Source organism: Oncorhynchus mykiss, chromosome 7, assembly GCF_057628025.1.
Source record: "Oncorhynchus mykiss isolate SJ-2025 chromosome 7, ASM5762802v1, whole genome shotgun sequence".
Classification (NCBI taxonomy): Eukaryota; Metazoa; Chordata; class Actinopteri; order Salmoniformes; family Salmonidae; genus Oncorhynchus; species Oncorhynchus mykiss.
In genome coordinates, this window is record NC_143028.1 from 204,586 (window position 1) to 231,689 (window position 27,104).

At 43.5% G+C, this 27,104-nt stretch overlaps 1 protein-coding gene across 1 annotated transcript in view; it reads right to left on the minus strand.

Moving 5' to 3' along the window:
- Nucleotides 1-27,104, minus strand: part of LOC110528847 (DNA annealing helicase and endonuclease ZRANB3) — a 97,411-nt gene that overhangs the window by 25,417 nt on the left and 44,890 nt on the right. The window contains exons 12-15 of the mRNA XM_090239524.1: nucleotides 22,346-22,525; nucleotides 20,218-20,391; nucleotides 15,683-16,184; nucleotides 11,930-12,373 (exon numbers count right to left, since the gene is read on the minus strand). Coding sequence (XP_090095650.1) covers nucleotides 11,930-12,373; nucleotides 15,683-16,184; nucleotides 20,218-20,391; nucleotides 22,346-22,525 — 1,300 coding nt within the window. The remainder of the gene's footprint in view (nucleotides 1-11,929; nucleotides 12,374-15,682; nucleotides 16,185-20,217; nucleotides 20,392-22,345; nucleotides 22,526-27,104) is intronic.

The following is a 27,104-nucleotide window of genomic DNA, read 5'->3' on the forward strand; positions in this document are numbered from 1 at the left end:
ATCAGACTCCATAATACATCTAGGAAGGACAGTCACAGTACACAGCAGCTTTAGTTAGAACAGACAGGATATCTATCTAGGTGGGAATCAGACTCCATAATACATCTAGGAGGGACAGTCACAGCACACAGCAGCTTTAGTTAGAACAGACAGGATATCTATCTAGGTGGGAATCAGACTCCATAATACATCTAGGAGGGACAGTCACAGCACACAGCAGCTTTAGTTAGAACAGACAGGATATCTATCTAGGTGGGAATCAGACTCCATAATACATCTAGGAGGGACAGTCACAGTACACAGCAGCTTTAGTTAGAACAGACAGGATATCTATCTAGGTAGTTAGAACAGACAGGATATCTATCTAGGTAGTTAGAACAGACAGGATATCTATCTAGGTAGTTAGAACAGACAGGATATCTATCTAGGTGGGAATCAGACTCCATAATACATCTAGGAGGGACAGTCACAGCACACAGCAGCTTTAGTTAGAACAGACAGGATATCTATCTAGGTAGTTAGAACAGACAGGATATCTATCTAGGTGGAAATCAGACTCCATAATACATCTAGGAGGGACAGTCACAGTACACAGCAGCTTTAGTTAGAACAGACAGGATATCTATCTAGGTAGTTAGAACAGACAGGATATCTATCTAGGTAGTTAGAACAGACAGGATATCTATCTAGGTGGGAATCAGACTCCATAATACATCTAGGAGGGACAGTCACAGCACACAGAAGCTTTAGTTAGAACAGACAGGATATCTATCTAGGTAGTTAGAACAGACAGGATATCTATCTAGGTAGTTAGAACAGACAGGATATCTATCTAGGTAGTTAGAACAGACAGGATATCTATCTAGGTGGAAATCAGACTCCATAATACATCTAGGAGGGACAGTCACAGTACACAGCAGCTTTAGTTAGAACAGACAGGATATCTATCTAGGTGGGAATCAGACTCCATAATACATCTAGGAGGGACAGTCACAGTACACAGCAGCTTTAGTTAGAACAGACAGGATATCTATCTAGGTGGGAATCAGACTCCATAATACATCTAGGAGGGACAGTCACAGCACACAGCAGCTTTAGTTAGAACAGACAGGATATCTATCTAGGTGGGAATCAGACTCCATAATACATCTAGGAGGGACAGTCACAGCACACAGCAGCTTTAGTTAGAACAGACAGGATATCTATCTAGGTGGGAATCAGACTCCATAATACATCTAGGAGGGACAGTCACAGTACACAGCAGCTTTAGTTAGAACAGACAGGATATCTATCTAGGTAGTTAGAACAGACAGGATATCTATCTAGGTAGTTAGAACAGACAGGATATCTATCTAGGTGGGAATCAGACTCCATAATACATCTAGGAGGGACAGTCACAGCACACAGCAGCTTTAGTTAGAACAGACAGGATATCTATCTAGGTAGTTAGAACAGACAGGATATCTATCTAGGTAGTTAGAACAGACAGGATATCTATCTAGGTGGGAATCAGACTCCATAATACATCTAGGAGGGACAGTCACAGCACACAGCAGCTTTAGTTAGAACAGACAGGATATCTATCTAGGTAGTTAGAACAGACAGGATATCTATCTAGGTAGTTAGAACAGACAGGATATCTATCTAGGTAGTTAGAACAGACAGGATATCTATCTAGGTGGAAATCAGACTCCATAATACATCTAGGAGGGACAGTCACAGTACACAGCAGCTTTAGTTAGAACAGACAGGATATCTATCTAGGTGGGAATCAGACTCCATAATACATCTAGGAGGGACAGTCACAGCACACAGCAGCTTTAGTTAGAACAGACAGGATATCTATCTAGGTGGGAATCAGACTCCATAATACATCTAGGAGGGACAGTCACAGTACACAGCAGCTTTAGTTAGAACAGACAGGATATCTATCTAGGTAGTTAGAACAGACAGGATATCTATCTAGGTAGTTAGAACAGACAGGATATCTATCTAGGTAGTTAGAACAGACAGGATATCTATCTAGGTGGGAATCAGACTCCATAATACATCTAGGAGGGACAGTCACAGCACACAGCAGCTTTAGTTAGAACAGACAGGATATCTATCTAGGTAGTTAGAACAGACAGGATATCTATCTAGGTAGTTAGAACAGACAGGATATCTATCTAGGTGGAAATCAGACTCCATAATACATCTAGGAGGGACAGTCACAGTACACAGCAGCTTTAGTTAGAACAGACAGGATATCTATCTAGGTAGTTAGAACAGACAGGATATCTATCTAGGTAGTTAGAACAGACAGGATATCTATCTAGGTGGGAATCAGACTCCATAATACATCTAGGAGGGACAGTCACAGCACACAGCAGCTTTAGTTAGAACAGACAGGATATCTATCTAGGTAGTTAGAACAGACAGGATATCTATCTAGGTAGTTAGAACAGACAGGATATCTATCTAGGTAGTTAGAACAGACAGGATATCTATCTAGGTGGAAATCAGACTCCATAATACATCTAGGAGGGACAGTCACAGTACACAGCAGCTTTAGTTAGAACAGACAGGATATCTATCTAGGTGGGAATCAGACTCCATAATACATCTAGGAGGGACAGTCACAGTACACAGCAGCTTTAGTTAGAACAGACAGGATATCTATCTAGGTGGGAATCAGACTCCATAATACATCTAGGAGGGACAGTCACAGCACACAGCAGCTTTAGTTAGAACAGACAGGATATCTATCTAGGTGGGATTCAGACTCCATAATACATCTAGGAGGGACAGTCACAGCACACAGCAGCTTTAGTTAGAACAGACAGGATATCTATCTAGGTGGGAATCAGACTCCATAATACATCTAGGAGGGACAGTCACAGCACACAGCAGCTTTAGTTAGAACAGACAGGATATCTATCTAGGTAGTTAGAACAGACAGGATATCTATCTAGGTAGTTAGAATAGACAGGATATCTATCTAGGTAGTTAGAACAGACAGGATATCTATCTAGGTAGTTAGAACAGAGAGGATATCTATCTAGGTGGAAATCAGACTCCATAATACATCTAGGAGGGACAGTCACAGCAGCTTTAGTTAGAACAGACAGGATATCTATCTAGGTGGGAATCAGACTCCATAATACATCTAGGAGGGACAGTCACAGTACACAGCAGCTTTAGTTAGAACAGACAGGATATCTATCTAGGTAGTTAGAACAGACAGGATATCTATCTAGGTAGTTAGAACAGACAGGATATCTATCTAGGTGGGAATCAGACTCCATAATACATCTAGGAGGGACAGTCACAGCACACAGCAGCTTTAGTTAGAACAGACAGGACATCTATCTAGGTAGTTAGAACAGACAGGATATCTATCTAGGTAGTTAGAATAGACAGGATATCTATCTAGGTAGTTAGAACAGACAGGATATCTATCTAGGTAGTTAGAACAGAGAGGATATCTATCTAGGTGGAAATCAGACTCCATAATACATCTAGGAGGGACAGTCACAGTACACAGCAGCTTTAGTTAGAACAGACAGGATATCTATCTAGGAGGAAATCAGACTCCATAATACATCTAGGAGGGACAGTCACAGTACACAGCAGCTTTAGTTAGAACAGACAGGATATCTATCTAGGTGGAAATCAGACTCCATAATACATCTAGGAGGGACAGTCACAGCACACAGCAGCTTTAGTTAGAACAGACAGGATATCTATCTAGGTAGTTAGAACAGACAGGATATCTATCTAGGTAGTTAGAACAGACAGTATATCTATCTAGGTAGTTAGAACAGACAGGATATCTATCTAGGTAGTTAGAACAGACAGGATATCTATCTAGGTAGTTAGAACAGACAGGATATCTATCTAGGAGGGAATCAAACTCCATAATACATCTAGGAGGGACAGTCACAGTACACAGCAGCTTTAGTTAGAACAGACAGGATATCTATCTAGGTAGTTAGAACAGACAGGATATCTATCTAGGTAGTTAGAACAGACAGGATATCTATCTAGGTAGTTAGAACAGACAGGATATCTATCTAGGTGGAAATCAGACTCCATAATACATCTAGGAGGGACAGTCACAGTACACAGCAGCTTTAGTTAGAACAGACAGGATATCTATCTAGGTGGAAATCAGACTCCATAATACATCTAGGAGGGACAGTCACAGTACACAGCAGCTTTAGTTAGAACAGACAGGATATCTATCTAGGTGGGAATCAGACTCCATAATACATCTAGGAGGGACAGTCACAGCACACAGCAGCTTTAGTTAGAACAGACAGGATATCTATCTAGGTGGGAATCAGACTCCATAATACATCTAGGAGGGACAGTCACAGCAGCTTTAGTTAGAACAGACAGGATATCTATCTAGGTGGGAATCAGACTCCATAATACATCTAGGAGGGACAGTCACAGTACACAGCAGCTTTAGTTAGAACAGACAGGATATCTATCTAGGTAGTTAGAACAGACAGGATATCTATCTAGGTAGTTAGAACAGACAGGATATCTATCTAGGTAGTTAGAACAGACAGGATATCTATCTAGGTGGGAATCAGACTCCATAATACATCTAGGAGGGACAGTCACAGTACACAACAGCTTTAGTTAGAACAGACAGGATATCTATCTAGGTGGAAATCAGACTCCATAATACATCTAGGAGGGACAGTCACAGCACACAGCAGCTTTAGTTAGAACAGACAGGATATCTATCTAGGTAGTTAGAACAGACAGGATATCTATCTAGGTAGTTAGAACAGACAGGATATCTATCTAGGTAGTTAGAACAGACAGGATATCTATCTAGGAGGGAATCAGACTCCATAATACATCTAGGAGGGACAGTCACAGTACACAGCAGCTTTAGTTAGAACAGACAGGATATCTATCTAGGTAGTTAGAACAGACAGGATATCTATCTAGGTAGTTAGAACAGACAGGATATCTATCTAGGTAGTTAGAACAGACAGGATATCTATCTAGGTGGAAATCAGACTCCATAATACATCTAGGAGGGACAGTCACAGTACACAGCAGCTTTAGTTAGAACAGACAGGATATCTATCTAGGTGGAAATCAGACTCCATAATACATCTAGGAGGGACAGTCACAGTACACAGCAGCTTTAGTTAGAACAGACAGGATATCTATCTAGGTGGGAATCAGACTCCATAATACATCTAGGAGGGACAGTCACAGTACACAGCAGCTTTAGTTAGAACAGACAGGATATCTATCTAGGTAGTTAGAACAGACAGGATATCTATCTAGGTAGTTAGAACAGACAGGATATCTATCTATCTAGGTAGTTAGAACAGACAGGATATCTATCTAGGTGGGAATCAGACTCCATAATACATCTAGGAGGGACAGTCACAGCACACAGCAGCTTTAGTTAGAACAGACAGGATATCTATCTAGGTAGTTAGAACAGACAGGATATCTATCTAGGTAGTTAGAACAGACAGGATATCTATCTAGGTAGTTAGAACAGACAGGATATCTATCTAGGTGGAAATCAGACTCCATAATACATCTAGGAGGGACAGTCACAGTACACAGCAGCTTTAGTTAGAACAGACAGGATATCTATCTAGGTGGGAATCAGACTCCATAATACATCTAGGAGGGACAGTCACAGTACACAGCAGCTTTAGTTAGAACAGACAGGATATCTATCTAGGTGGGAATCAGACTCCATAATACATCTAGGAGGGACAGTCACAGCACACAGCAGCTTTAGTTAGAACAGACAGGATATCTATCTAGGTGGGATTCAGACTCCATAATACATCTAGGAGGGACAGTCACAGCACACAGCAGCTTTAGTTAGAACAGACAGGATATCTATCTAGGTGGGAATCAGACTCCATAATACATCTAGGAGGGACAGTCACAGCACACAGCAGCTTTAGTTAGAACAGACAGGATATCTATCTAGGTAGTTAGAACAGACAGGACATCTATCTAGGTAGTTAGAACAGACAGGATATCTATCTAGGTAGTTAGAACAGACAGGATATCTATCTAGGTAGTTAGAACAGACAGGATATCTATCTAGGTAGTTAGAACAGAGAGGATATCTATCTAGGTGGAAATCAGACTCCATAATACATCTAGGAGGGACAGTCACAGTACACAGCAGCTTTAGTTAGAACAGACAGGATATCTATCTAGGTGGAAATCAGACTCCATAATACATCTAGGAGGGACAGTCACAGCACACAGCAGCTTTAGTTAGAACAGACAGGATATCTATCTAGGTAGTTAGAACAGACAGGATATCTATCTAGGTAGTTAGAACAGACAGGATATCTATCTAGGTAGTTAGAACAGACAGGATATCTATCTAGGTAGTTAGAACAGACAGGATATCTATCTAGGTAGTTAGAACAGACAGGATATCTATCTAGGAGGGAATCAAACTCCATAATACATCTAGGAGGGACAGTCACAGTACACAGCAGCTTTAGTTAGAACAGACAGGATATCTATCTAGGTAGTTAGAACATACAGGATATCTATCTAGGTAGTTAGAACAGACAGGATATCTATCTAGGTAGTTAGAACAGACAGGATATCTATCTAGGTGGAAATCAGACTCCATAATACATCTAGGAGGGACAGTCACAGTACACAGCAGCTTTAGTTAGAACAGACAGGATATCTATCTAGGTGGAAATCAGACTCCATAATACATCTAGGAGGGACAGTCACAGTACACAGCAGCTTTAGTTAGAACAGACAGGATATCTATCTAGGTGGGAATCAGACTCCATAATACATCTAGGAGGGACAGTCACAGCACACAGCAGCTTTAGTTAGAACAGACAGGATATCTATCTAGGTGGGAATCAGACTCCATAATACATCTAGGAGGGACAGTCACAGCAGCTTTAGTTAGAACAGACAGGATATCTATCTAGGTGGGAATCAGACTCCATAATACATCTAGGAGGGACAGTCACAGTACACAGCAGCTTTAGTTAGAACAGACAGGATATCTATCTAGGTAGTTAGAACAGACAGGATATCTATCTAGGTAGTTAGAACAGACAGGATATCTATCTAGGTAGTTAGAACAGACAGGATATCTATCTAGGTGGGAATCAGACTCCATAATACATCTAGGAGGGACAGTCACAGCACACAGCAGCTTTAGTTAGAACAGACAGGATATCTATCTAGGTAGTTAGAACAGACAGGATATCTATCTAGGTAGTTAGAACAGACAGGATATCTATCTAGGTGGAAATCAGACTCCATAATACATCTAGGAGGGACAGTCACAGCACACAGCAGCTTTAGCTAGAACAGACAGGATATCTATCTAGGTAGTTAGAGCAGACAGGATATCTATCTAGGTAGTTAGAACAGACAGGATATCTATCTAGGTAGTTAGAACAGACAGGATATCTATCTAGGTGGAAATCAGACTCCATAATACATCTAGGAGGGACAGTCACAGTACACAGCAGCTTTAGTTAGAACAGACAGGATATCTATCTAGGTGGGAATCAGACTCCATAATACATCTAGGAGGGACAGTCACAGTACACAGCAGCTTTAGTTAGAACAGACAGGATATCTATCTAGGTGGGAATCAGACTCCATAATACATCTAGGAGGGACAGTCACAGCACACAGCAGCTTTAGTTAGAACAGACAGGATATCTATCTAGGTGGGAATCAGACTCCATAATACATCTAGGAGGGACAGTCACAGCACACAGCAGCTTTAGTTAGAACAGACAGGATATCTATCTAGGTGGGAATCAGACTCCATAATACATCTAGGAGGGACAGTCACAGCACACAGCAGCTTTAGTTAGAACAGACAGGATATCTATCTAGGTAGTTAGAACAGACAGGACATCTATCTAGGTAGTTAGAACAGACAGGATATCTATCTAGGTAGTTAGAACAGACAGGATATCTATCTAGGTAGTTAGAACAGACAGGATATCTATCTAGGTAGTTAGAACAGACAGGATATCTATCTAGGTGGAAATCAGACTCCATAATACATCTAGGAGGGACAGTCACAGTACACAGCAGCTTTAGTTAGAACAGACAGGATATCTATCTAGGAGGAAATCAGACTCCATAATACATCTAGGAGGGACAGTCACAGTACACAACAGCTTTAGTTAGAACAGACAGGATATCTATCTAGGTGGAAATCAGACTCCATAATACATCTAGGAGGGACAGTCACAGCACACAGCAGCTTTAGTTAGAACAGACAGGATATCTATCTAGGTAGTTAGAACAGACAGGATATCTATCTAGGTAGTTAGAACAGACAGGATATCTATCTAGGTAGTTAGAACAGACAGGATATCTATCTAGGAGGGAATCAGACTCCATAATACATCTAGGAGGGACAGTCACAGTACACAGCAGCTTTAGTTAGAACAGACAGGATATCTATCTAGGTAGTTAGAACAGACAGGATATCTATCTAGGTAGTTAGAACAGACAGGATATCTATCTAGGTAGTTAGAACAGACAGGATATCTATCTAGGTGGAAATCAGACTCCATAATACGTCTAGGAGGGACAGTCACAGTACACAGCAGCTTTAGTTAGAACAGACAGGATATCTATCTAGGTGGAAATCAGACTCCATAATACATCTAGGAGGGACAGTCACAGTACACAGCAGCTTTAGTTAGAACAGACAGGATATATATCTAGGTGGGAATCAGACTCCATAATACATCTAGGAGGGACAGTCACAGTACACAGCAGCTTTAGTTAGAACAGACAGGATATCTATCTAGGTAGTTAGAACAGACAGGATATCTATCTAGGTAGTTAGAACAGACAGGATATCTATCTAGGTAGTTAGAACAGACAGGATATCTATCTAGGTGGGAATCAGACTCCATAATACATCTAGGAGGGACAGTCACAGCACACAGCAGCTTTAGTTAGAACAGACAGGATATCTATCTAGGTAGTTAGAACAGACAGGATATCTATCTAGGTAGTTAGAACAGACAGGATATCTATCTAGGTGGAAATCAGACTCCATAATACATCTAGGAGGGACAGTCACAGTACACAGCAGCTTTAGTTAGAACAGACAGGATATCTATCTAGGTAGTTAGAACAGACAGGATATCTATCTAGGTAGTTAGAACAGACAGGATATCTATCTAGGTGGGAATCAGACTCCATAATACATCTAGGAGGGACAGTCACAGCACACAGCAGCTTTAGTTAGAACAGACAGGATATCTATCTAGGTAGTTAGAACAGACAGGATATCTATCTAGGTAGTTAGAACAGACAGGATATCTATCTAGGTAGTTAGAACAGACAGGATATCTATCTAGGTGGAAATCAGACTCCATAATACATCTAGGAGGGACAGTCACAGTACACAGCAGCTTTAGTTAGAACAGACAGGATATCTATCTAGGTGGGAATCAGACTCCATAATACATCTAGGAGGGACAGTCACAGCACACAGCAGCTTTAGTTAGAACAGACAGGATATATATCTAGGTGGGAATCAGACTCCATAATACATCTAGGAGGGACAGTCACAGCACACAGCAGCTTTAGTTAGAACAGACAGGATATCTATCTAGGTGGGAATCAGACTCCATAATACATCTAGGAGGGACAGTCACAGCACACAGCAGCTTTAGTTAGAACAGACAGGATATCTATCTAGGTAGTTAGAACAGACAGGACATCTATCTAGGTAGTTAGAACAGACAGGATATCTATCTAGGTAGTTAGAACAGACAGGATATCTATCTAGGTGGGCGACAGCAGCTTTAGTTAGAACAGACAGGATATCTATCTAGGTAGTTAGAACAGACAGGATATCTATCTAGGTAGTTAGAACAGACAGGATATCTATCTAGGTAGTTAGAACAGACAGGATATCTATCTAGGTGGGCGACAGCAGCTTTAGTTAGAACAGACAGGATATCTATCTAGGTAGTTAGAACAGACAGGATATCTATCTAGGTAGTTAGAACAGACAGGATATCTATCTAGGTAGTTAGAACAGACAGGATATCTATCTAGGTGGGCGACAGCAGCTTTAGTTAGAACAGACAGGATATCTATCTAGGTAGTTAGAACAGACAGGATATCTATCTAGGTAGTTAGAACAGACAGGATATCTATCTAGGTAGTTAGAACAGACAGGATATCTATCTAGGTAGTTAGAACAGACAGGATATCTATCTAGGTGACGACAGCAGCTTTAGTTAGAACAGACAGGATATCTATCTAGGTAGTTAGAACAGACAGGATATCTATCTAGGTAGTTAGAACAGACAGGATATCTATCTAGGTAGTTAGAACAGACAGGATATCTATCTAGGTGACGACAGCAGCTTTAGTTAGAACAGACAGGATATCTATCTAGGTAGTTAGAACAGACAGGATATCTATCTAGGTGACGACAGCAGCTTTAGTTAGAACAGACAGGATATCTATCTAGGTAGTTAGAACAGACAGGATATCTATCTAGGTGACGACAGTTAGAACAGAATCCTCTCCCTCTCTCGATGGGTAACATGTGTTAACATTGTCAAAGCAAGTGAAGTAGATAATAATCAAAAAGTGAAATAAACAATAAAAATGAACAGTAAACATTACACTCACAGAAGTTACAAAAGAATAAAGACATTTCAAATGTCATATTATGTTTAAATACAGTGTTGTAACAATGTGCAAAAGTTAAAGTACACAAGGGAAAATAAATAAACATAAATATGGGTTGTATTTACAATGGTGTTTGTTCTTCACTGGTTGCCCTTTTCTCGTGGCAACAGGTCACACATCTTGCTGCTGTGATGTCACACTGGTATTTCACCCAGTAGATAAAGGGAGTTTCTAACAATTGGTTTTGTTTTGGAATTCTTTGTGGATCTGTGTAATCTGAGGGAAATATGTGTCTCTAATATGGTCATATATTGGGCAGGAGGTTAGGAAGTGCAGCTCAGTTTCCACCTCATTTTGTGGGCAGAGTGCCCATAGCCTGCCTTCTCTTGAGAGCCAGGTCTGCCTACGGCGGCCTTTCTCAACAGCAAGGCTCTGCTCACCGAGTCTCTCTCTCTCTCTCTCTCTCATTAAGCCGCTCACTGAGTCTCTCAGAGTCTCTCTCTCTCTCTACCCCATAGGTTCCTTTTATTGGTCCACTGCAGTGTTCCACATGAACCCGGAGACTGAAGAACGTCTGTCTGGAAATAGAACACCCAGCCACTAGTGTCACATCACCATCAGAAGTGAGTGACATACACAAGGCCATTAACTGCCATTAAATGAGATTCAGGAAAAGTCCTGAATGGGAAAGACAAGACAAGGCAGGACTAACAGAACACAGTTCTTTTTTTCTGGACATATTTCTGGATCAGAATGTGTGATGTGTTATGATGACTGGGTGCAGGGGTGTCTGGAGCTGGTTGGTGCTGTTGAGGGTGTTAATTCATGTAGAGACAGACAGACAGACAGACAGACAGGACAGACAAGACAGACAAGACAGACACGGATAATATGACTCATTCTTATGGAGTTTTTCAGAGCAATTAAAAAGCAATTAAAAACTTGAGGTAAATGCAAAATACACAAAATAAAAGCAATTTCATGAACCTATAGTTTAGAGCCAGTTTAAATACCATAAGGCTGTGAAGAGAAGAAACAATCCCCTTCTATAATAATACTAACAATAATAAGTCACACCCTCCCTTACCAAATCACCACACAACGGAGGGAGGCAGCTGGCGGCATATTGATGACTACCTCAGTGATACATAGCATTACAGCATTACAACATATGGGTGACTATTCACCCCAGACAATATCCCCCAGATATGTAGGAGGGAAGAAGGAAAGGAGGGTAGCAGGAAAGGGAAGATTAAAGTTGGATTACCATCAGTGTGCTCATGAGGGGCTGACTGGTCCTCTCCTGGTGATTGTTTGCCTTTGAGCTTCTCCTCCTCCTGCTCTCTCTGTTGACCGTCTGTCTGTCTCTCCTCCTGCTCTCTCTGTTGACCGTCTGTCTGTCTCTCCTCCTCCAGCCCTCTCTGTTGACCGTCTGTCTGTCTCTCCTCCTCCTGCCCTCTCTGTTGACCGTCTGTCTGTCTCTCCTCCTGCTCTCTCTGTTGACCGTCTGTCTGTCTCTCCTCCAGCCCTCTCTCTTGACCGTCCGTCTGTGGTTCAGTTGTCCTGGGAGAGGCAGGACCAGGACAGGGGGGGTCCTCCTGCTTGCTGTCCGACCCAGAGAGGACGATCCAGGGGTGTTCTCTAGGGGTGAACTGATCAGGCCTGGAGCCTGGGGACACAGCAGGTGAACCTGTAGATTGTGTGTCTGGAGCTGAGAGGTGGAAGAGAGAAAACACAACAAGGTTCTTTATAGATGTACATGTAGCCTAACAGTTCATATCCTTGTAGAAAACATGTACAACCACACAGATGAGTTTTGTACAGTTGTGTTCAGCGAAATGTACAAAGGCCAAGATTACAGGAAGTAGTTCAAAGACCTCTTAGGGGAGCAGAGAAGCAATGCGTCACACAGTCACTAAAATAATGTGTGAATTCAAATGTGAGCAGCTGCTTGTTGAGAGACACAGATTCTTGTCATTCTGCTCAGACAGTGTGGAATATTTGTGACTTGGTGACACATGGTGAAAACTAATAGAATGCTGCTGATATGTTGAAAATGAGCAGGATACGGGCCATCAATATGTAACTGATTCTCAACTCAAATTTCATCTGTGGGCAATTATGGGCCCCTTCTTTGATAAATTGTGACCTCCTGAACGTGTTTTTGTTGTGGACGAACAGGGGAAGAACTGGAACTAACAGACTAATTCATGATGTTTCCATTGTAAGGTTTGTTTCTGAAAGGCCATCCTCTTATAGATTTTCTCAAATGTCACCTGAATTTCCCAGCGCCCGACGCCGAGCCCCGACAACTAACGAGCTGAGGGGACCAGAGACTGCAGCTCAATTCTCCTCAGACTAGACTGCTGCCTGCCAAACAAGACATTCTCCTCAGACTGCTGCCTGCCAAACAAGACATTCTCCTCAGACTGCTGCCTGCCAAACAAGACATTCTCCTCAGACTAGACTGCTGCCTGCCAAACAAGACATCCTCCTCAGACTAGACTGCTGACTGCCAAACAAGACATTCTCCTCAGACTAGACTGCTGCCTGCCAAACAAGACATTCTCCTCAGACTAGACTGCTGCCTGCCAAACAAGACATTCTCCTCAGACTAGACTGCTGCCTGCCAAACAAGACATTCTCCTCAGACTAGACTACCTCCTGCCAAACAAGACATTCTCCTCAGACTAGACTACCTCCTGCCAAACAAGACACCCTCCTGACGATTCTAAAAAAGTGATCTTTGTCAAAAGTCTGTGAATGCAATATGCATTTATTTCCTAATGCTGTGATATAATAGTGCTTATTTTCTCAGCATTTCCTGTTTGGTGACAGTGATTACAGTGTCATGTTTTGAGAGATGTGAAGTCTTAATACCATCAGAGTTGTTGTTCTGCCTCGGTTGTCATTACAGATCTGACGGCCTGGTAAATTCCCCTTCTAACATGCTGCCTGTGGTGCCAGCAGTACCACAACAGAGAACCGTGTTTGTTTGCTGATTAGATATCAAACATTACACACCTCAGTCAAGCATGACATGGAGAGGATTTTGTTAACGGATTGTGTGTGTGTGTGTGTGTGTGTACAATTGTAATGGTGTGTTTGATCAGTCCTTGATGATCGAGCTAGTCTAACATAGAAGTACAATGTATGTTCTAGTGATCCTATTTCTATGATTGAGACCACCCTCCTCTAGTGTTGACAGACAGTCAGGTGCCTGTATAACATCCCCTACACCAGCGCTATTCAGATCTCACCTGGAGGTCCTGAGTACTGCTGCATTTCTGTTCTACCTGATAACTCTACTGAACATAAATGTTAAAGCAACCTGCAACCATTTCAACGATTTTACTGAGTTACAGTTCATATAAGGAAATCAGTCATTTTAAATAAATTCATTAGGCCCTAATCTATGGATTTCACATGACTGGGCAGAGGCGCAGCCATGGGCCCACCCACTGAGGAGCCAGGCCCAGCCACTGAGGAGCCAGGCCCAGCCACTGAGGAGCCAGACCCACCCACTGAGGAGCCAGGCCCACCCACTGAGGAGCCAGGCCCAGCCACTGAGGAGCCAGGCCCAGCCACTGAGGAGCCAGACCCACCCACTGAGGAGCCAGGCCCACCCACTGAGGAGCCAGGCCCACCCACTGAGGAGCCAGGCCCACCCACTGAGGAGCCAGGACCACCCACTGAGGAGCCAGGCCCACCCACTGAGGAGCCAGGACCACCCACTGAGGAGCCAGGCCCAGCCAATCAGAATGAGTTTTCCCCCACAGGGGTTTGTTACAGAAAGACAAACTGCTCTGTTTCATCAGCTGTCCAGGGGGGGCTGGTCTCAGACGATCCCGCAGGTGAAGAGGCCGGATGTGGAGGTCCTGGGCTGGTGTGGTTACACGTGGTCTGCGGTTCTGAGGCCGCTTGGACGTATTGGCAAATTCTCTAAAACGTAGTTGGAGCCGGCTTCTGGTTGAGAAATGAACATTCACCTCTCTGGCAACAGCTCAGGTGGACATTCCTGCAGTCAGCAGGCCAAATGCACACTCCCTGTGTGACAAAACAGCACATTTAAGAGTGACCTTTTATTGTCCGCAGCACAAGGTGCACCTGTGTGATGATCATTCTTGATATGCCACACATGTCAGGTGGATGGATTATCTTGGCAAAGAGCAGCAACCCAGCCTTACAGAGCAGCAACCCAACCCAGCCTTACAGAGCAGCAACCCAGCCTTACAGAGCAGCAACCCAGCCTTACAGAGCAGCAACCCAGCCTTACAGAGCAGCAACCCAGCCTTACAGAGCAGCAACCCAGCCTTACAGAGCAGCAACCCAGCCTTACAGAGCAGCAACCCAGCCTTACAGAGCAGCAACCCAGCCTTACAGAGCAGCAACCCAGCCTTACAGAGCAACAACCCAACCCAGCCTTACAGAGCAGCAACCCAGCCTTACAGAGCAGCAACCCAGCATTACAGAGCAACAACCCAGGCAGGTAGCAGGGTTATTCTGGGTTATTATTACTGAGAGACAGACAGGAGGGATGCTGCTGTGTGAATTCCCTGTGCCGCTCGGTCTTGATGGATGGAAGAACAGGTAATCCTTTAAAGACTGAGGACTGATCTCAACCCTCCTTCACCCCCCTCTTTACACCCTCCACTTTCCCCCGGTACTGCCAACTGAACCAGGAGGTGTCTGTGTTTGAGGAGAGACAGTTACCTTCCTTCTCCCAGTCCTATTAGATAGTCAGCCAGAGTGCCTTGGGGAACTTTAACTTCAGCCGGGGCCAATTCATCAACTTTACTTTGTAAACTTGGAGACGCGCGGCACACCGAGAACAGGCCTTGTGACTGTTTCTCACTTGACAGTCAGGTGAACAGTGTGTTGCGTCCTCTTCTACTCGTTGTCATCTAGCAGAGACACGTTGTCACGCTGGTCTATTTCTGACTTGGTGTATGTTACGCCTGCCAACGTGTGTGTGTGTGTGTGTGTGTGTGTGTGTGTGTGTGTGTGTGTGTGTACTCACCAGTGCTGGGCCTGTGGAGTGGGGACTCACACACCTCACAGTAAAGGAGCAGGATGTTGTTGGAGTAAGTACAGGCCCCACAGCTCCACTGATCTCCCTTCCCCTGATCTGGTAGTCCTGGTCTGAGGCTCAACCTTGGTTTCGGGGTCCCTTTCTCAGAGAGCCGACGGGGGGTAAACAGAGAGGCCAGGGGGCTGCTGCTGGTGTCTCTCCCCCCATGGAGGGACTTCCTTTTCCCCCCAAGACGAGACCTGGGGCTGTGGGTAGCGCTGGGGGTGAGGGTGGAGGTGGGCAGCCGCAGCCTCTTCACCAGGGGAGAGAAGTCTAGGTCCTGGAGGTCAGGGGGATCTTGGGAGTTGTAGTTTTTCTCCACATCTATAGGACCCTCCTTCTCTGAGGGGGTAATGGGGGAAACCTCACCCTCTGTTCTTTTCCTCTTCTTCTCTTTACCCGCGTCCGGAGAGAAGAACGAACGGATGTCGTGCTGTTTGTCCTTCTCAAACTGCAGAGAGGAGGGGTAGAGTCACGGTGAGACTGTTGTAAAGCCTGTCCTTCATCTGATCTGTTGTAAAGCCTGTCCTTCATCTGATCTGTTGTAAAGCCTGTCATTCATCTGATCTGTTGTAAAGCCTGTCCTTCATCTGATCTGTTGTAAAGCCTGTCCTTCATCCGATCTGTTGTAAAGCCTGTCATTCATCTGATCTGTTGTAAAGCCTGTCCTTCATCTGATCTGTTGTAAAGCCTGTCCTTCATCTGATCTGTTGTAAAGCCTGTCATTCATCTGATCTGTTGTAAAGCCTGTCCTTCATCTGATCTGTTGTAAAGCCTGTCCTTCATCTGATCTGTTGTAAAGCCGGTCCTTCATCTGATCTGTTGTAAAGCCTGTCATTCATCTGATCTGTTGTAAAGCCTGTCCTTCATCTGATCTGTTGTAAAGCCTGTCATTCATCTGATCTGTTGTAAAGCCTGTCCTTCATCTGATCTGTTGTAAAGCCTGTCCTTCATCTGATCTGTTGTAAAGCCTGTCATTCATATGATCTGTTGTAAAGCCTGTCCTTCATCTGATCTGTTGTAAAGCCTGTCCTTCATCTGATCTGTTGTAAAGCCTGTCATTCATCTGATCTGTTGTAAAGCCTGTCATTCATCTGATCTGTTGTAAAGCCCGTCCTTCATCTGATCTGTTGTAAAGCCCGTCCTTCATCGGAACTGTTGTAAAGCCTGTCCTTCATCTGATCTGTTGTAAAGCCTGTCCTTCATCTGATCTGTTGTAAAGCCTGTCATTCATCTGATCTGTTGTAAAGACTGTCCTTCATCCGATCTGTTGTAAAGCCTGTCATTCATCTGATCTGTTGTAAAGCCTGTCCTTCATCTGATCTGTTGTAAAGCCTGTCCTTCATCTGATCTGTTGTAAAGCCTGTCATTCATCTGATCTGTTGTAAAGCACGTCATTCATCTGATCTGTTGTAAAGCCTGTCCTTCATCTGATCTGTTGTAAAGCCTGTCCTTCATCTGATCTGTTGTAAAGCCTGTCATTCATCTGATCTGTTGTAAAGCCTGTCATTCATCTGATCTGTTGTAAAGCCTGTCCTTCATCCGATCTGTTGTAAAGCCTGTCCTTCATCTGATCTGTTGTAAAGCCTGTCCTTCATCTGATCTGTTGTAAAGCCTGTCATTCATCTGATCTGTTGTAAAGCACGTCATTCATCTGATCTGTTGTAAAGCCTGTCCTTCATCTGATCTGTTGTAAAGCCTGTCCTTCATCTGATCTGTTGTAAAGCACACCATTCATCTGATCTGTTGTAAAGCCGGTCCTTCATCTGATCTGTTGTAAAGCCTGTCCTTCATCTGATCTGTTGTAAAGCCTGTCATTCATCTGATCTGTTGTAAAGCCGGTCCTTCATCTGATCTGTTGTAAAGCCTGTCCTTCATCTGATCTGTTGTAAAGCACGTCATTCATCTGATCTGTTGTAAAGCCTGTCCTTCATCTGATCTGTTGTAAAGCACGTCATTCATCTGATCTGTTGTAAAGCCTGTCATTCATCTGATCTGTTGTAAAGCCTGTCCTTCATCTGATCTGTTGTAAAGCCTGTCCTTCATCTGATCTGTTGTAAAGCCTGTCCTTCATCTGATCTGTTGTAAAGCAGTTCCTTCATCTGATATGTTGTAAAGCCTGTCCTTCATCCGATCTGTTGTAAAGCCTGTCATTCATCTGATCTGTTGTAAAGCCTGTCCTTCATCTGATATGTTGTAAAGCCTGTCATTCATCTGATCTGTTGTAAAGCCTGTCCTTCATCTGATCTGTTGTAAAGCCTGTCCTTCATCGGATCTGTTGTAAAGCCTGTCCTTCATCTGATCTGTTGTAAAGCCTGTCCTTCATCGGATCTGTTGTAAAGCCTGTCCTTCATCTGATCTGTTGTAAAGCCTGTCCTTCATCGGATCTGTTGTAAAGCCTGTCCTTCATCGGTCTGTTGTAAAGCAGTTCCTTCATCTGATATGTTGTAAAGCCTGTCCTTCATCCGATCTGTTGTAAAGCCTGTCATTCATCTGATCTGTTGTAAAGCCTGTCCTTCATCTGATATGTTGTAAAGCCTGTCATTCATCTGATCTGTTGTAAAGCCTGTCCTTCATCTGATCTGTTGTAAAGCCTGTCCTTCATCGGATCTGTTGTAAAGCCTGTCCTTCATCTGATCTGTTGTAAAGCCTGTCCTTCATCGGATCTGTTGTAAAGCCTGTCCTTCATCGGATCTGTTGTAAAGCCTGTCCTTCATCTGATCTGTTGTAAAGCCTGTCATTCATCTGATCTGTTGTAAAGCCTGTCCTTCATCTGATCTGTTGTAAAGCCGGCCCTTCATCTGATCTGTTGTAAAGCCTGTCCTTCATCTGATCTGTTGTAAAGCCTGTCATTCATCTGATCTGTTGTAAAGCCCGTCCTTCTGATCTGTTGTAAAGCCTGTCCTTCATCTGATCTGTTGTAAAGCCGGTCCTTCATCTGATCTGTTGTAAAGCCTGTCCTTCATCTGATCGGTTGTAAAGCCCGTCCTTCTGATCTGTTGTAAAGCCTGTCATTCATCTGATCTAACAGTATCATGTCAGTTCATTTTGTCCCTTTAGACCTCTTTTAAGAGAGAGAACTAACACATTATATTCATAAATAATATCAGTTTAAGATGGTTTCCAGATAATATGATGCATTATTGTTTAGTAATATGTATGGTGCATTATCGTTTAGTAATATGTATGGTTCATTATCGTTTAGTAATATGTATGGTGCATTATCGTTTAGTGATATGTATGGTTCATTATCGTTTAGTAATATGTATGGTGCATTATCATTTAGTAATATGTATGGTTCATTATCGTTTAGTAATATGTATGGCACATTATCGTTTAGTAATATGTATGGTTCATTATCGTTTAGTAATATGTATGGTGCATTATCGTTTAGTGATATGTATGGCACATTATCGTTTAGTAATATGTATGGTTCATTATCGTTTAGTAATATGTATGGTGCATTATTGTTTAGTAATATGTATGGTTCATTATCGTTTAGTAATATGTATGGCACATTATCGTTTAGTAATATGTATGGTTCATTATCGTTTAGTAATATGTATGGTGCATTATCGTTTAGTAATATGTATGATGCATTGTTGTTTAGTAATATGTGTGATGCATTATTGTTTAGTAATATGTGTGATGCATTATTGTTTGGTAATATGTGTGATACATTATCGTTTGGTAATATGTTTGATGCATTATTGTTTAGTAATATGTTTGATGCATTATTGTTTAGTAATATGTGTGATACATTATAATTTAGTAATATGTATCATACATTATCGTTTAGAATATGTATCATGCATGATCGTTTAGAATATGTATACTACATGATCGTTTAGTGATATGTATACTACATTATCGTTTAGTAATATGTATGATGCACCTACATGTCTATACTGTTAGACAGACATAAACATACAGTAGCAGTATGATTGCTAGGATTCAAAACCTTCCCAGTGTTAGAACACCATCTGCACACACGTTAAAGAACCCAGATCACTAGACCAGTGACTCACATGGTTAAAGAACCCAGATCACTAGACCAGTGCCTCACATGGTTAAAGAACCCAGATCACTAGACCAGTGCCTCACATGGTTAAAGAACCCAGATCACTAGACCAGTGCCTCACATGGTTAAAGAACCCAGATCACTAGACCAGTGCCTCACATGGTTAAAGAACCCAGATCACTAGACCAGTGACTCACATGGTTAAAGAACCCAGATCACTAGACCAGTGCCTCACATGGTTAAAGAACCCAGATCACTAGACCAGTGACTCACATGGTTAAAGAACCCAGATCACTAGACCAGTGCCTCACATGGTTAAAGAACCCAGATCACTAGACCAGTGCCTCACATGGTTAAAGAACCCAGATCACTAGACCAGTGCCTCACATGGTTAAAGAACCCAGATCACTAGACCAGTGCCTCACATGGTTAAAGAACCCAGATCACTAGACCAGTGACTCACATGGTTAAAGAACACAGGATCTTTGTCATTGTCAACCACTCCTCCTGCTGCCAGGGTCGTCTCGCTTGGTGTCCACGCCTCGGCGAAATTCAGGAAGTCCCATTTGTCCTTATCCCCCAACTCTGCCTTTAAGTACTCCTTCTTACCGTTCAGAGTACTGCCCGTTACCGTTTCCTGTCAACAACAACACACACACAGTCTCCTATCAGAACAACACGTACAGGGATACTCCACTCAAAGATAAAAAGCATTTTCCTTTTAAGCACTTAATGGCAGAAAATGGACTAAATCAGGGAGGCGCAATCAGGACTTGTCCAATAAGAAACACTTGTTTTGCTACAATGTGCACTAGATGAATGTGACCATAAACTGCTCTGTTCTTTGCAGCATAATTAACAACAACAAGGTCAGTAAACAACAAATAAACACCAAGATCAACAACCTCACTCTGATACATCTGTAATGCATCTTTAATGGTCTTTAAAAAAAATGTTTTGATTGATTGATTGATTCAAATCCAGTTCATTGGAAACGGTGGTCCTGCAGTGGATATTAGTACCATAGAATTACAGATATATTGAGTGTACCTGCCATTCAACCCACTGTGTTCCAGTCAAAATGACAAGGTGGTCTCGGGGGCTTTGTGCTGTCCCTTTAAGTAAATCTACAGTACCAGTCAAAAGTTTGGACACACCTACTCATTCAAGGGTTTTTCTGTGTTTGTACTATTTTCTATATTGTAGAATAATAGTGAATACATCAAAACTATGAAATAACACATATGGAATAATGTAGTAACCAAAAAACAAATCAAAATATATTTTAGACTTGAGATTCTTCAAAGTAGCCACCCTTCGCCTTGATGACAGGGTTGCACACTCTTGGCATTCTCTCAACCAGCCTTCATGAGGTTGACACCTGGAATGCATTTCAATTAACAGGTGTGCCTTGTTAAAAGTTACATTTGTGGATTTTATTTCCTTCTTAATGCATTTGAGCCAATCAGTTGTGTTGTGACATGGTAGGGGTGGGTATACAGAAGATAGCCCTATTTGGTTAAAGACCAAGTCCATATTATGGCAAAAACAGACCAAATAAGCAAAGAGAAACGACAGTGCGTCATTACTTTAAGACATGAAGGTCAGTCAATACGGGAACATTTCAAGAACATTGAATATTTCTTCAAGCACAGTCGCAAAAACCATCAAGCGCTTTGATGAAACTGGATCTCAAGAGGACCGCCACAGGAAAGGAAGACTGCTGCAGAGGATAAGTTCATTAGAGATAACTGCACATCAGATTGCAGCCCAAATAAATGCTTCAAAGAGTTCAACTAACAGACACATCTCAACATCAACTGTTCAGAGGACAGAATCAGGCATTCATGGTCAGATTGATGCAAAGAAACCACTACTAAAGGACACCAATAAGAAGAAGAGACTTGCTCGGGCCAAGAAACACAAGCAATGAACATGACCGGTGAAGCATGGAGGAGGTGGTGTGATGGTGATACTGTCAGTGATTCATTTAGAATTCAAAGCACACTGAACCAGCATGGATACCACAGCATTCTGCAGCGATACGCCATCCCATCTGGTTTGCGCTTAGTGGGACTATCATTTGTTTTTCAACAGGACAAAGACCCAACAATGCTATTTGACCAAGGAGAGTGATGGAGTACTGTATCAGATGACCTGGCCTCCACAATCACCCGACCTCAACCCAATTGAGATGGTTTGGGATGAGTTGGACCGCAGAGTGAAGGAAAAGCAGCCAACAAGTGCTCAGCATATGTGGGAACTCCTTCAAGACAGTTGGAAAAGCATTCCTCATGTAGCTGGTTGAGAGAATGCCGAGAGTGTGCAAAGCTGTCATCAAGGCAAATGGGTGACTACTTTGAAGAATCTAAAATAGATATTGATTTGTTTAACACTTTTTTGGCTACTACATGATTCCATGTGTTGTTTCATAGTTTTGATGTCCACTATTATTCTAACAACGTAGAAAATAGTAAAAATAAAGAAAAACCCTTGGATACGTAGGTGTGTCAACTTTCAACTTTTGACTGGTACTTCTATGAAAAGTACCTACCTTCCAGTTAAAACGAAACACACACACACACACACACCTTCCTGTTGAGCATGCCCCACATGACGGTGTCGAAGGTTCCCTTGGCGATGAGGTAATGCACGTGGACGGAGGCGGTCTGTCCGATGCGGTGCGCCCGGTCCTCAGCCTGCTTCACATGGCCAGGGTTCCAGTACAGCTCAGCAAACACCACGTGAGTGGCCGCTGTGAACGTCAGGCCCTGGACACCACAGAACACACAGGACACACTCACTTAAGGGAAGAACTCTCCGGAAGCAGACAGGCGGAGAAAGCAGAGCGAGGCGGGTGAACAGTACGGGAACAGGCAGAGCGAGGCAGGTGAACATTACGGGAACAGGCAGAGCGAGGCGGGTGAACAGTACGGGAACAGGCAGAGCAGTGAGGGTGAACAGTACGGGAACAGGCAGAGCGAGGAGGGTGAACAGTACGGGAACAGGCAGAGCGAGGAGGGTGAACAGTACGGGAACAGGCAGAGCAGTGAGGGTGAACAGTACGGGAACAGGCAGAGCGAGGCGGGTGAACAGTACGGGAACAGGCAGAGCAGTGAGGGTGACCAGTACGGGAACAGGCAGAGCGAGGAGGGTGAACAGTACGGGAACAGGCAGAGCGAGGAGGGTGAACAGTACGGGAACAGGCAGAGCGAGGAGGGTGAACAGTACGGGAACAGGCAGAGCGAGGCGGGTGAACAGTACGGGAACAGGCAGAGCAGTGAGGGTGACCAGTACGGGAACAGGCAGAGCGAGGAGGGTGAACAGTACGGGAACAGGCAGAGCAGTGAGGGTGAACAGTACGAAAACAGGCAGAGCGAGGCGTGTGAACAGTACGGGAACAGGCAGAGCAGTGAGGGTGAACAGTACGGGAACAGGCAGAGCAGTGAGGGTGAACAGTACGGGAACAGGCAGAGCGAGGAGGGTGAACAGTACGGGAACAGGCAGAGCAGTGAGGGTGAACAGTACGGGAACAGGCAGAGCGAGGAGGGTGAACAGTACGGGAACAGGCAGAGCGAGGAGGGTGAACAGTACGGGAACAGGCAGAGCGAGGTGGGTGAACAGTACGGGAACAGGCAGAGCGAGGAGGGTGAACAGTACGGGAACAGGCAGAGCAGTGACTGTATGCTAGCAGGATAGTACATATAGTTGAAGTCGGAAGTTTACATACACTTAGGTTGGAGTCATTAAAACTTGTTTTTCAACCACTCCACAAATTTCTTGTTAACACATAGTATAGTTTTGGCAATTCGGTTAGGACAATTTTTCTTACAATTGTTTACAGACAGATTATTTCCCTTATAATTCACTGTATCACAATTCCAGTAAGTTGACTGTGCCTCTAAACAGCTTGGAAAATTCCAGAAAATGTCATGGCTTTAGAAGCTTCAGATAGGCTAATTGACATCATTTGAGTCAATTGGAGGTGTACCTGTGGATGTATTTCAAGGCCTACCTTCAAACTCAGTGCCTCTTTGCTTGACATCATGGGAAAATAAAAATAAATCAGCCAAGATCTCAGAAAAAAACATTGGAGACCTCCACAAGTCTGGTTCATCCTTGGGAGCAATTTCCAAAAGCAATTTCCAAAGTGCAAATCAATCCCAGAACAAAAGGACCCTGTGAAGATGCTGGAGGAATCAGCTACAAAAGTATCTGTATCCACAGTAAAACAAGTCCTATATCAACATAACCTGAAAGGCCACTCAGCAAGGAAGAAGCCACTGCTCCAAAACCTCCATAAAAAAGCCAAACTACGGTTTGCAACTGCACATTGGGACAAATATCGTCTTCCAAATGGACAATAACCCCAAACATACTTCCAAAGTTGTGGCAAAATGGCTTAAGGACAACAAAGTCAAGGTATTGGAGTGGCCTTCACAAAGCTCTGACCTCAATCCAATAGAACATTTGTGGGCAGAACTGAAAAAGCTTGTGCGAGCAAGGAGGCCTACAAACCTAACTCAGTTATACCAGCTCTGTCAGGAGGAACGGGCAAAAATTCACCCAACTTATTGTGGGAAGCTTTTGGAAGGCTACCTGAAGTGTTTGACCCAAGTCAAACAATTTAAAGGCAATGCTACCAAATACTAATTGAGTGTATGTGAACTTCTGACCCACTGGGAATTTTATGAAAGATATAAAAGCTGAAATAAATCATTATCTCTACTATTATTCTGACATTTCACATTCTTAAAATAAAGTGGTGATCCTAACTGACCTAAAACAGGGAATTTTTACAAGGATTAAATGTCAGCAATTGTGAAAAACTGAGTTTAATGTATTTAGCTAAGGTATAATAATAATAATTATAATTATAATATTATAATATTCTAATATCATCTACGCTTTTATCTCACAGTCATGCACACATTTGACATATGGGTGGTCACGGGAATGGAACCCACCACCCTGGCTTTACAAGCGCCATGCTCTACCAACTGAGCTACAGGAAGGAGCGCCATGCTCTACCAACTGAGCTACAGGAAGGAGCGCCATGCTCTACCAACTGAGCTAGAGGAGCGCCATGCTCTACCAACTGAGCTACAGGAAGGAGCGCCATGCTCTACCAACTGAGCTACAGGAAGGAGCGCCATGCTCTACCAACTGAGCTACAGGAAGGAGCGCCATGCTCTACCAACTGAGCTACAGGAAGGAGCGCCATGCTCTACCAACTGAGCTACAGGAAGGAGCGCCATGCTCTACCAACTGAGCTACAGGAAGGAGCGCCATGCTCTACCAACTGAGCTACAGGAAGGAGCGCCATGCTCTACCAACTGAGCTACAGGAAGGAGCGCCATGCTCTACCAACTGAGTTACAGGAAGAAGCGCCATGCTCTACCAACTGAGCTACAGGAAGGAGCGCCATGCTCTACCAACTGAGCTACAGGAAGGAGCGCCATGCTCTACCAACTGAGCTACAGGAAGGAGCGCCATGCTCTACCAACTGAGCTACAGGAAGGAGCGCCATGCTCTACCAACTGAGCTACAGGAAGGAGTACCATGCTCTACCAACTGAGCTACAGGAAGGAGCACCATGCTATACCAACTGAGCTACAGAGGACCAGACCTCCAATCAGCAGATAGCGATGTTGTTTCCATAAGTGGATGAATTGGTCTAATTTAGCGTGTATAGTAAAGCCTCAACCCTTAGCTACCTCTTCCAATTCAAATGAGCTCGGGGAAAAAGTTGGTATTGTTTTGTGTGAATACATCTCTAGCGATACAACACAAAAATAGAGACACGTTTTAATTGAGTGAGGCGTCAAAGAGGACAACCTGCCCGCCCCGCTTCGGTTGGGTCATTAGAATTCAAAACAACAGATTTGAAAATACATTTCACACACACGCTTCGCATGCTCGCCTTTAGTGAGTTTAGGCCATTAGTCAAGAACGTCAAGAACTTTCTCACTGTTTTTAATGCTCGTTTTAATTTCAGAGCTCTGGAAAGAAATACTTCCTATCTATTTATTACATATAACAAATAAACTGGAACAGGTCTTGGAAGATATCAATCAAAAACTGTTACTGGGACTGGAATTAGGACACATGGTGGATGTATACAGTGACTGGAATTAGGACACATGGTGGATGTATACAGGGACTGGAATTAGGACACGTGGTGGATGTATACAGGGACTGGAATTAGGACACATGGTGGATGTATACAGGGACTGGAATTAGGACACATGGTGGATGTATACAGTGACTGGAATTAGGACACATGGTGGATGTATACAGGGACTGGAATTAGGACACGTGGTGGATGTATACAGGGACTGGAATTAGGACACATGGTGGATGTATACAGGGACTGGAATTAGGACACATGGTGGATGTATACAGGGACTGGAATTAGGACACATGGTGGATGTATACAGGGACTGGAATTAGGACACGTGGTGGATGTATACAGGGACTGGAATTAGGACACATGGTGGATGTATACAGGGACTGGAATTAGGACACATGGTGGATGTATACAGGGACTGGAATTAGGACACGTGGTGGATGTATACAGGGACTGGAATTAGGACACATGGTGGATGTATACAGGGACTGGAATTAGGACACGTGGTGGATGTATACAGGGACTGGAATTAGGACACATCGTGGATGTATACAGGGACTGGAATTAGGACACATGGTGGATGTATACAGGGACTGGAATTAGGACACATGGTGGATGTATACAGGGACTGGAATTAGGACACATGGTGGATGTATACAGGGACTGGAATTAGGACACGTGGTGGATGTATACAGGGACTGGAATTAGGACACGTGGTGGATGTATACAGGGACTGGAATTAGGACACGTGGTGGATGTATACAGGGACTGGAATTAGGACACATGGTGGATGTATACAGGGACTGGAATTAGGACACGTGGTGGATGTATACAGTGTTACTGGGACTGGAATTAGGACACATGGTGGATGTATACAGGGACTGGAATTAGGACACGTGGTGGATGTATACAGGGACTGGAATTAGGACACATGGTGGGTGTATACAGGGACTGGAATTAGGACACGTGGTGGATGTATACAGGGACTGGAATTAGGACACGTGGTGGATGTATACAGGGACTGGAATTAGGACACGTGGTGGATGTATACAGGGACTGGAATTAGGACACGTGGTGGATGTATACAGGGACTGGAATTAGGACACATGGTGGATGTATACAGGGACTGGAATTAGGACACGTGGTGGATGTATACAGTGTTACTGGGACTGGAATTAGGACACATGGTGGATGTATACAGGGACTGGAATTAGGACACG